The sequence below is a fragment of the Dunckerocampus dactyliophorus genome, chromosome 7 (assembly GCF_027744805.1).
Source record: "Dunckerocampus dactyliophorus isolate RoL2022-P2 chromosome 7, RoL_Ddac_1.1, whole genome shotgun sequence".
NCBI lineage: Eukaryota > Metazoa > Chordata > Actinopteri > Syngnathiformes > Syngnathidae > Dunckerocampus > Dunckerocampus dactyliophorus.
Window position 1 is genome coordinate 15,006,014 of NC_072825.1, and position 12,114 is coordinate 15,018,127.

A 12,114-nucleotide genomic window follows, 5' to 3' on the forward strand; every position below is an offset into this window, starting at 1 on the left:
TGTACATTAAAGATGCTAAAACTAATCCAATGTAGATCAATATATGAAGAGCTATCTGAACAAAACATCAACATCTTAGCTTTGTGTTTATAGGTAACAAAGCAAATTGGTGGCTTTTTAATAATGAATACATTTTCAGAATATGCCAGTGGCCAACATAAAATGGACTGCTCATGTAAATGGCCTCTGGGCCACACAAGGTACCTGTAAAAGTGAAACTCGAAATACATGTAGTTGCTATAACAACTTCCTTTCCATTTCTATAAAATATTGGGAGTGTGTCTGTGTGATTATTTGTGTCCATTCATCCAGAAGAACATTTGTGAAGTCAGAGGTTACAGATGTTGGACCAGAGAGAGGTGTAGGCGAACTATAGCTGAATTCTGGGTCAGCCCGAACGTATTTGAGGTCAGGGTTCTGTTACAGTTCTTCCACATCAAACTCATACAAGCATGCGTTTATAGACTTTTATAGACTTCTATTTGTGCACAAGCTGTTGCTGGGAAAGAAATGGACAATAGGCATTTCCCAAAGTGGGAAGCATACAATTATCCAAAAGATGAAACATTATGATTCAAAAGGAAATAAGTGGGATAGCTAGCTAGATATGCCCTCATTCTCTGGAAATCCAACACTAACCACATATTTTGACAAGAGGATGTTGCTCCAATGATCAACGGCACTGCAGGGATTTCCCATGTTGTACACATCCTGCTGCACGTAGCCTTGCGCAAACGTGGTGTGATATTAGTGTACACAAGTAGTGCAGTTCTAACCAGCAGAGGATAACCAACATGACACTGCAGTATAGCCAGCACGTTAAGAATATACAGTATTGTTGTTTGTGACAGTGACGTATTACTACTATTGCACCATTATATAACATGCCAGACACACGTTGCACCCACACCCCACTCTGCAAAAAGGATTCTGCCTGAGTGAAAAGCCTAATAGTCAACATTTCCCTTTCCACCGCATTATTTGATGAAGCATGCCATTATTTCAGCACAACATAGGTTATCATTTCTGCTTTCTTTGCCCCTGTGGTCTGTCATATTTTGTAAGATTCCACCACCTGCTCGAACATGATGGTTGCTATGGCAGGCAGCGAAGAGCGGTCGTGTCAGGCGCCCGGTTCAGAATGGACGCTAGCAGGAAAGGATGGCATGACGTCATGTCACCAAGGAAACCCGGCTGCGCGAGGCACGTGTCATGTATAAAAGCGGAAGGCGGCGCAGTGGGCTGTGCACTCGGACTGAGGAAGCATCAACCGTGAGGTAAGTCGTAAGCCTGCTTTAGACACCACTAACCCGCACGTAACGGATATCCGACAATTTTTGTTTCAAACAAGACAAGTAGTGCACAGTGTGGTGACGTCATTGTAAAGCGTAGTCACGAATGTCCTTAAGATGATTGTATGTACGTTACGAATTTGACACGACGACATGACATGATCCCCGACGTCCTATTTTGGCTCGCGGAAGCTACTGTCTCAAGATGACCCTGCGTTGGTTCATTTTAGACATTCGTCTTATTTTACTAATAAATAGCTGTTTAAAATGTGCAATATAATGACTGGGCACCATTGAGAACGCTAAAGGGCGTCTTCTAGGGGATACAGGCCTATCTTCTCTCTGGAATGGAGGATAAGCCCTCAGATGGGAGGAGATGCGGTTATGGCGCCGGTCTGGTTGTATAATTCAAGCACTGTTGCATCATTAGGTTTACACTTGTAATTTCACATAAACTGTGCATAATTTTATAAATTAACCCAGGAACTGAAAATGTGAAACTAGCGTAGAGTTTTGTCTGTTGCTGGAGCAACCTTGCTTCGCGGGTAACGTGACATTGGCGGCTCCCCTTGCTGCATCTTTGCGGAAGTAATATGGCCGTGTTACGTAACTTGACTCAACGTATTACTTTGCTGCCATCAACGGCAATTCTTTCATTAGAATGTGCAGTGACGACATACAATCCAGTACTTTGAGCGCGGTCTTGTTGTGATGTACATATATGGCGAAATGATTGTGGAAAGAGCTACGTGGCGGTGTCTCTTCATAGTGAAGTGTAACGTCTGGCGCAGTTGGATCATTGTGTGTGTGAGCGAGGGCATGTGATGAAATAAGAGATGCTTTATAATTGTCCTATAAACAAGGAGGGGAAGAAGAAGAAGAAGGTGTCTTGTTTTATCAAGCAAGCAAAGTGTTTCGAGCAACATGCACTGTATCTATGTTTCTGTTGAAGTCGTGCTTTACAGTATATTGAATCCACTTCTGTGTTACAAATACAGCCATCAGCCATGTAAGGGGTGATGACCTTTAGCTGTGAGATGAAGGTCATCACTCCAGCTGTAGAAGGTCAGTGCAGGCCTCGAGCTGCTGCTGAGACGAAGAGCCACTGCCAATATTTATTTTGATATCTCAGATCAAGTGCTGATGGGATAATAACACTCAATCCACAGTACACATTCTAGATGACTGGATGTCATGAAGCACAGGCCTGTAGTTTAAAACATCCCTGTAGTATGTAATGACAAGTTATAGCAGGTACTCTCAACTACACACCTTTTTGTAGGAAGTGTTACATTGTTATTACTCCTAATATTATTATTAGCAAAACAGGGTTGTAAGCCAGTGTTTGCATATGTGTGTGCGATTCTGAAAGCTGAAAGTATCATTCAAACGCAACTGTGGGGTGCTTCTGGCACACAGGGGCAGTGTTTGCCTACCTTCATTTCCTCTGCAGAGTCATCACATGGCCTGCCTCTCCTACTGAATCTTCTGCAGGCAGGCATGGTGCACCTTTCATTTATTCATGGTGGTTGGTTTGTTCATGCAAAGGCTTTGTATTTTTTTGGAGCTGCTGATCCCACTTATCACTCAGAGGAAGTCCTATTCAAAGAGCAGACATGTTGTTTGTGTCCTGCTGTCCTCAGGAAGTAAAACCTGCTGAGTGTGCAGCTTGTTGTGTGTGTCTTATGTGGCAGCAAGGTGACATTGTCAGAAACTGGCAAAGGGCAGTAAGAAGAATGAATGTTGTGGTAGGCACTATAATTGTTTTTGGTTTGTATTTAAAGTTAAACTGCTACTAAATTCTGATTCATAGGGAGGCGGCCTACAAGTGAAAACATGCCCTGATTGGCTGTAGTCCAGAAGGAACATCCAATCAGCCAACTGCAGTGTAAAAGCAGGGATGGAAGGAGTGGCTGAGGGATTGACAGTACAATGAAAGTTTGAATAGGCAAGAGACGCTGAGGGCAGGACAAAAGAAGGTTGGGGGAGTGTCATGAGTTCAAGTGCATTTTTTGTTCTAAAAAAGGAATTGTAGCCAATAAAGGGTGGCAGCAAGGGACTACACTTGGTTATTTCATACTACAATTGAGGTGTAGACATTGTAGAGTCAGTATTGTTTGGAAGTGTCTATTTCCCAGCCATGGTGACCCCCTCCCACCACCCCACTACTGCAAGGATTTCTGTGTGGAAAATAGGTCGTAGCTCAGAGGGAGGGCAGGGCTTAATGAGGTGGACTGCTAAGAATGGTAAAAATGAACAAATGGGCTGATGGAAGGAGGGTGGGGATTTTTAATCATTCGCTGGGTGGTTGGGAAGAGAAGGTGGGGGTGGGACCAAAAAAACCCTACCGTAAAACACAAGCGAATAGTACAAAATTGTGAGTGTTGAGTGCTCACTAACACTGCTGGTGAGCAGGCAGTTGGAGGAAGAATGAAGTACAAAAACTGAACTCGGAGAAGGAAATATTTCAATGAGATAGAACATTCTGGACTTGTTAAAGAGGCTTTTTGGCCAACTAGTTTAGTCTGAAAAAGAAAATGCCTACTGGAAAACATACTTTGTTCTAGCTTCCTCAAAATAGACGTCAAAAAAGTTGGTGCATGCATGGCAAGCATGACGTTGTTGCCATATTTAGAAAAATATGTTTTTATCTCCAAGCGGCATAGATGAATGATGAATGAATGTTTTACCTCACGTTTCCTACTGTACAACGCAAGAGAGTCCTACCAATAATGCATTGCGCTATTTATGTTGTTAGTAGGGGTGTAACAATACAAGTGTCTGTATGGAACCGTTCAATACACATACGGACCGAACTATGACCCCTGTATCGAGCAATACGCAGTTTCATATTTATTTCATCAACTTCTGACGTCGCTCTGTGCTGAAAGCTCAGTGTATCTGCGATCGACAACTCTGGCATAGGTTGCATTGTCAAGCACAGAGCCACTGAGCTCCGCCTCCCACATTCATACCATGCTTAAAATGTTGAAAAATGTTGGCAATTTCGATAACAGTCAAATTAAAAAAGGCAAGGTAATTTATTTTTTGTATCGAAAAAATATTGAACCATAACACAAGGTAGTACAGGAGTTCAATGGAAAACACCCACCATGTGTGGTGTATCCATCCATCCATTTTCTATACCACTTCTCCTATTTAGGGTCGCGGGGGCATGCTGGAGCCTATCCCAGCTGACTTCAGGCGACAGGCGGGGTACACCTTGGACTGGTTGCCAGCCAATCGCAGGGCACATATAGACAAACAATCATTCACACTCACATTCATACCTATGGACAATTTTGAGTCTCTAATTAACCTAACCTGCATGTTTTTAGAATGTGGGAGGAAACCGGAGTACCCGGAGAAAACCCACGCACACACGGGGAGAACATGCAAACTCCACACAGAAATGCCCAAGAGAGAATTGAACCTAGGTCTTCCAGATCTCCAGACTGTAACTGTGTTGGCCAACATGCTAACCACTAGACCAGGGTTGTGTGGTGTAGCTTTTTTTTTATTCTTCGCTGATTCTGGACTGCCGTTTTAAAGTACAATGTGACAAAGGCTTTGGGATGACCCTATCATTTTCATTTTCAGAATTTCACTCACTCTGTGCTATTTTCACAACACTTTTTTTGTGACCACAGTCAAGCCATTAGTGGAACCCTTGTTGTGTGTTCCGCTCTACATTTAAATGAGTGTCAGCAGATTTCAAGCTGCTGTTCCCAACATTAGACTTGACTGGTTGGCTCGGCACAATGCTGCCTCTGTGTACTGGCAGATTTAATGTGTGTGAATGTGTGCTGAATACTAGATCTGAAGGCAAGTGCCATTAGAAACATGTGATAATTGAACATAACTCGCAGTGTATGTAAGGTAGGTTTTTATCAAGTTGTAATACAAACATCATTCGTGAGTTTGAAAATCAGACGTGCTAACCACATTAGTTGTCTGTGATTCTCAAATCTAAAAGGGTATCATTTATAAGCGGAGCAGCCATTTTGTGTTTGAAAAGTTGGGCCACCTACTGTGTTCAGTGAAAATGGAGTGCTTAGAATTGACAAAGCCTAGTAGGGGCCAGAGAGGAAAGAAACTTCAAGACAATGGAGGTGATTGAGTTTAGTTAACACACAAAAGGTGATGTTGGTTGGGAAGAAGGAAGAAAGCACACAGCCACACTGGGATATAGCTTCTTTTGGTGACCATGTTTGTTCCTTTTTCTATGCCGCTTATCCTAATTAGGGTTGCGGGGGTATGCTGGAACCTATCCCATATGACTTCGGGCGACAGGCGGGGTACACCCTGGACTGGTCGCCAGCCAACCGCAGGGCACATACAGACAAACAACCATTCACACTCACATTCATACCTATGGACAATTTAGAGTCACCAATTAACCTAACATGCAATGTAAGAGGAAACGGGAGTACCCGGAGAAAACCCATGCACGTACGGGGAGAACATGCGCACTCCACACAGAGATGCCCAAGTGGCGATTCGAACCCAGGTCTTCCCGATCTCCTGACTGTGTGACCAACATGCTAACCACTCATCCACCGTGTGGCCCTACAGAGCAGCAACACAGCATAAAATGGCAAATTAGATGTTACTTTTTTAAAATACACATTGTCCTCATTTTTAGTCTATTTTGAGTGTAGCCATAATGGATTTCACCAGGTTGACAACCTGTCCAACATTATTGAGACACATGCAACCACACACGCAGTTCACACAGTTAAGGAGATTATAGCATCCAATGACATCCAATCAGTTTCAAGGACAACCGACAGTGATCTTACATACCTCCCACACAAAAACATACACAAAACCTGTTGAGGTTTGTTGTTGAGGCGAACACGTGGTTAACGCTGCTGGTTTTAGCATGAGTCAGAAGATTCAGAAAGCAATGAGCGTTTGTAAACCTATTAACGTTAACCATGCAGAAACAAGACTAGGACAAGTTGAGGGTTGTGGATGGCAGAGCAGAAGGGTCAAATACCTGAACTGATCTTTTCACTGCAGTTCTCACTGCCTGTTTTATCCTCCCAATCGTTTTCTAAACATGTTCATGCATGATATAATACCTCCTCTTGCCTGTAGTACATTCACTGTCAAAAGTTGTACTTTTCCATCACTGCATTGAAAGAATATCGCTGCCACTCAGCTTTTTGAAGTGAACAAAAAATACAGTACTGCATCTTAAGTAGTTAAGTGTTCACCCTACTATGTTACACTGCTTTTACTTAGATAGTAACAAATTACATCTACTTCACTATGTACGTTTTCATTGAAGTTTGGGGTGCGGTAAACCACTTCCACATACACAGCAGAAGGGATCTCTTGAATTTGCTTTGATATATTGTGTGCATGTGCATTCACAAATAACACTTTTGTAGCTCATTAGATGTTGAGAGAGACTTGCGCGCGTGCGCACACACACAGTAATGTGCCAATAACTTATTTGGTCTAAACTCAAATCAGCACTTACGTAATGTTTCTGTCAACAGTTTTTCTTATGTTGGCTTTTCTCTTCTTTCCAGTTAACTCAGCCTCCCCCAAGAAGAAACCATGTCAGACCTGTGTGTTGGAATCAATGGGTGAGTTTGAAATACTTTTTTAGCAACAGCATGTGATTATTGATAGAGAAACATTAGAATATCCAAAAATGTTAGGGTCATTTAGGCTGCCTAATTGCATCAATAAATGCAAGGATTTTTCCATTTAATTAACAGGCATTGTATTGAGTCACAACAAGCACACGTTCTGTAGTGGTAAAGTAAGTGTCAAAGTCAAAAAACTGAATTGTAAAAAATGAAAACAGATTTTAGAAGAAAATAAAACGGATTTCATAGGGCCGTAATAGTACATCCCAGGAATTAGTTGATATGAAAATGTAACATTAACAATCTCACTGTGTCTTTCCTTCTCTGTAGCTTTGGTCGTATTGGCCGCCTTGTGTTGAGGGCCTGCCTTCAGAAAGGCATTAATGTTGTGGCCATCAATGATCCCTTTATTGACCTGCAGTACATGGTGAGAAAATAGAAGTATACTTGAAATGTGTTTATGGAAGCACACAAATGTCTGCCTCACAGCCAGAATGTTTTTTTAGATCAAATGTTGTCGGTTTACTCAAGCTAGTTTCTTCCCACAGTCCAAAAACATGCATGTCAGAGGTAATTGGAGATTCTAAATTGCCTGTCGGTGTGAATGTGAGTGTGTGGTTGTTTTGTCTGAATGTGCCTTGTTATTGAATGCAGTCAGTCCAGTATATACCAAGGACACTAGAAAAGAACAGGACTGTCAACCCGGCATCCAGTTCTGTAGTGCGCTCTGCGTGGATTTGGCCACCATGATGGTGAGCAGAATTCAAAAACACTGCTCAGTGATTAATTGCTCTAATAGACCGTCCAAAAGACCACATTTGTCATTTTTCAGGTTCCCCAAAAACAAAGACAGGTATGTGTCATAAAAATGTTGATTTATAACACTGGTTGTTGTAAATAAACTGGACGGTGGCCAAGACTTCGTGTTGTCCCACACAATATAGCTTTAAGCTAATTTGTTTCTCAGAGTGATTAGTTGAATTAATGACAAGTCAGTGATGATGATGATTTAGGTTATACTCTATCAGATATATTAAAAATGCCATTACTGAATAAATTAGATTAGATTGTACTTTATTTATCCTACAACAGAGAAATTTAGATGTTACAGCAGCAGAAAAATACAAAAAGCACAATATACCAAATATTTATACAAGAAAGATAAACAATCTACTATAAAAAAATCTAAAAATAAACATATTAACAATATACAGTAAACCTATAACATAAAACCTAGCCAAGTGAGTAAAGTATGAGATGACCAAGTATGAAAGAAAGTAAATAAATGTAGGCACTAAAGATGTTTAACAGTACAGTGATGATGTAATGAATAAATAATATGGCACATGTTGACAGTTAGGCGTTAAGAAAATATATATACACATGTTAATTTGTAGTAGTTGGGTATTCACATGAAAATGAAGAAAACTATATTGTGCATTATACAAAATACTGCTTTGTGTAAATACTTCCAGTTAATTATCCGTATAATAAACTATTATTATTTTGTATGTTGATTATTAAGCATTACCAACATTGTAAGGAAGGAAAAAAGTAAAATAAAGAAGGAAAAAGTTCATACTGCTGCTCAGTTTTTTATTGACATCTCCATGTAGGTCATATTTCTAAATGGATTTTCACACATTTGTGTATATATACATAAATATTCATTCTGTTCAGTAAATAATACTCATTTCATCAAAGTGTACACACAGCGCATAACTGTATTTTATACTCAGCACAGAGTTAGTGAATACATTGTACACTGTTGCCCACCATTATGGCGTAGTACACTCTGTTCCATTAATTTGCGGAAAAGTCGACAACCCCAATCATTTAGCGTCCTTGGTATATGCTGTACTTTCGCTCAGAGCCATCTGGGATAGGCTCCAGCTCGCCTGTGACACCGAACAAAATAAGTGGTAGAAAATGAATGAATGTGTCCTGTGTGGATATAACAGAGTTACACGTACGGTACTGTACTACTTGTTTTTTTGCTTGTGATTTAGTTGAAACGCACATATTCACCAGTAACATCGCACCTCTAGGTCTACATGTTCAAGTATGACTCCACCCACGGCCGTTACCGTGGTGAAGTGTCCCAGGAGAATGGTAAACTTATCGTTGATGGCAACCCCATCTCTGTCTTCCAGTGGTGAGTGACACAGATATGAACCTAAGCAGTTAAGTAAATCCTGGACAACATACTGTCAGCCTCGTGAAATAGCTGCTACTGTACCTGTCAAAATCCTGTTGTTTCAATACATTGTCAGTTGACTAAAATCACTGCAGACAAAAGGAGGGTGTTAAACATTAAACTGACAGGGACGTGAGATAGGTTTGAGTGTTGAATCTTTCTTTTTTTTCTTTTCTTTTTTTTATCTCAGTGTTTTTTTTATCTGTATTGGTCTTTTTTAGGCTATGTCCACACAAAGTCGAGAGTAAACTGCCTGTTTGTTCCTGTGATCGTCTGGTGCTTGTCTCACCAAACAATTACTGATACCTCGTGACCAATGTAGAATGCTACATTCACAATTTTAATGAAGCTTCTAAATTCCGTGTATATGCATTTTGGTTCATTTAGCCATTTGTATGCATGACAATGCTTAATTTACGCAAAAAATACATAACATTTGCTTCATTCTGGATTTTTTTTTATAAAAGCTAAAATGCATAGAAAAATATGTTTTTAAAAAATCCATATTTGTGTGGCCATAGCCTTATGTTTGTTCCTTTTTGTTTTTCGGTAGGTTTGCTCCTTATCTCATTGTACGAATTGTGAAGTGATAAAGTCCTTCCTATTCTACATGGCAGTAGTAAATGAAGTTCTACTCTTCTTTATCTGACACCAGCATGAAGCCAGCTGACATCCCCTGGGGCAATGTTGGTGCAAAATACGTTGTGGAGTCCACCGGAGTCTTCCTCAGTGTGGAGAAGGCTTCTGTATGTACATAGACGTCCAGTATATGTAGACACACATTGTCTGCAGCTTGTCAAGTTTCTAACATGTGCCCTCTTTTTATCCTGGCTCACCATAGTCTCACCTCAGTGGTGGAGCCCAACGTGTGGTTGTGTCAGCACCCTCACCTGATGCCCCAATGTTTGTCATGGGCGTTAATGAGGACAAATATGATCCCTCCTCCATGTCGATTGTCAGGTAATTCTGGCTTCTTTATTTAAAATGTTAATACAACGAGTGATGTGACTCTAAAATAAACCGAATGTGTTTCTATTAACAGCAATGCCTCCTGCACCACCAACTGCCTGGCCCCCCTGGCCAAAGTCATCCATGATAACTTTGGTATTGAAGAGGCTCTCATGGTAAGTTACAGTAAGAAAGCTCTAACAACAAGCACCGTTTCCATTTTCTGTACACTGAATAATTGGGTTGAAAGGTAAAGATTTTTGTCATTGTAGACTACGGTCCATGCCTACACAGCCACCCAGAAGACAGTGGATGGTCCCAGCGGCAAGGCCTGGCGTGATGGCCGTGGGGCCCACCAGAACATCATTCCAGCCTCCACTGGAGCCGCCAAGGCTGTGGGCAAAGTCATTCCCGAGCTTAATGGGTGAGGACATAAAGAGAAACACAATGTACATTGTTAATTGAGACAAGGAGGTAGTGAATTGTAATATTGTGCATTCGTCTCCAGTAAGCTGACAGGCATGGCCTTCAGGGTGCCTGTCGCTGATGTGTCTGTGGTAGACCTGACATGTCGCCTGTCAAAGCCTGCATCATACGCTGTGATTAAGGAAGCTGTTAAGAAGGCCGCTCATGGGCCCATGAAGGGAATCCTTGGTTACACTGAGGATCAGGTGACACAAATACTATCAATGTTTTTAAAATGGTGTATTTAAATTTGATTATCAGAAGCTAACTGCTTGCTTTGTTTTTGTAGGTGGTGTCCTCTGACTTCATTGGTGACTGCCACTCTTCCATTTTTGATGCTAACGCTGGCATCTCCCTCAATGACAACTTTGTGAAGCTCATTTCCTGGTTAGTTTTTTGTTTGCCCTAGATTTAAACTAAGATTGTCCTAAAATGGCATTTTGATAATTTCTCACCTCTGGCTCCTCTTCCAGGTATGATAATGAGTTTGGCTACAGCCACCGTGTTGCTGACCTGCTGCTGTACATGAACACCAAGGAGTAGACACTTCCTGTACTGAAAGGAAGTCCATAAAGGGACCACCCCCACCCACATTTCATCCCCTCCTTTCTCTTTTACACATAAGCCCCAGCCATAGCCCTGTCTGAGGTTCACAGCCCATTAGCTCTACTACTATACTGTACAAGTAGGCAGCAGAAACTGTTAAGTGTTCTGAGTTAATCTTGTCTTTTTCTTTCATGATGAGATGATCAGTTGTTGACAGTATTTGTGTCTGTGTGCCCCTGCCCTCTTCACCTCCCAATGCCACTGTAGTTGTCGTTTTGGCTCAGTACTATGGTTAACTGCTGTACCCATCTCTATGTTGGCGTGTTTCAAAGGCTTATTCACCAGTGGAAGAAGGAACATGAGAGGCAGAGTGACTGTAATTCCTCTAAAGAGTAATGAGACAAAAAATAAAACTTGAAAACCTTCAAGCCGCCTTTTTGTCCTGTTTAATAATACACATGAATATGCTACGCTTTGACACTGTGACAGTTTATTGCACACAAATTATCATTGTTTAAACATATTAAGCAAGACTAATATTTAAAAAAAATCATTTTTTATTTCATTTGATAGGCTATGGATGTTGAGGGACTGTCTTGGCTGACGCGTCTCTTCAACATTACGTGGAAGTCAGGAATCGTACCTCTGGATTGGCAGACCAGGGTGGTGGTCCCCCTTTTCAAGAAGGGTGACCGGAGGGTGTGTTCCAATTATGGGGGGATCACACTCCTCAGCCTCCCTGGGAAAGTCTATTCCAGGGTGCTGGAGAGAAGGGTACGACAGTTAGTCGAACCTCGGCTACAGGAGGCGCAATGTGGTTTTCATACTGGTCACTGGACCAGCTCTACAGCCTTGTCAGGGTACTGGAGGGTACTTGGGAGTTTGCCCAACTCCCAAGTACCCTCTTGTGGGGGGTGCTCCGGGAGTATGGGATTTATTGGAGCGTTACTACGTGCCATTTGGTCCTTGTACAACCGGAAAAGGAGCCTGGTTCACATTGCCAGCAGTAAGTCAAGCCTGTTTCCACCAAGGCTGCCCTTTGTCACCAATTCTGTTCCTA

The 12,114-nt window shown here is 41.6% G+C and overlaps 1 protein-coding gene across 1 annotated transcript; it reads left to right on the forward strand.

Annotated features, from left to right (window-relative positions):
• Positions 1-1,166: 1,166 nt before the first annotated feature.
• LOC129185116 (glyceraldehyde-3-phosphate dehydrogenase 2) lies at positions 1,167-11,482 on the forward strand. The gene is made up of 11 exons (XM_054781816.1): positions 1,167-1,277; positions 6,836-6,892; positions 7,229-7,325; positions 8,947-9,053; positions 9,751-9,841; positions 9,937-10,055; positions 10,138-10,219; positions 10,316-10,467; positions 10,552-10,714; positions 10,798-10,895; positions 10,982-11,482. Exons 2-11 carry the CDS (start codon positions 6,864-6,866, stop codon positions 11,049-11,051), a joined length of 1,008 nt encoding a protein of 335 aa, XP_054637791.1. The 5' UTR covers positions 1,167-1,277; positions 6,836-6,863; the 3' UTR covers positions 11,052-11,482.
• Positions 11,483-12,114: the final 632 nt, after the last annotated feature.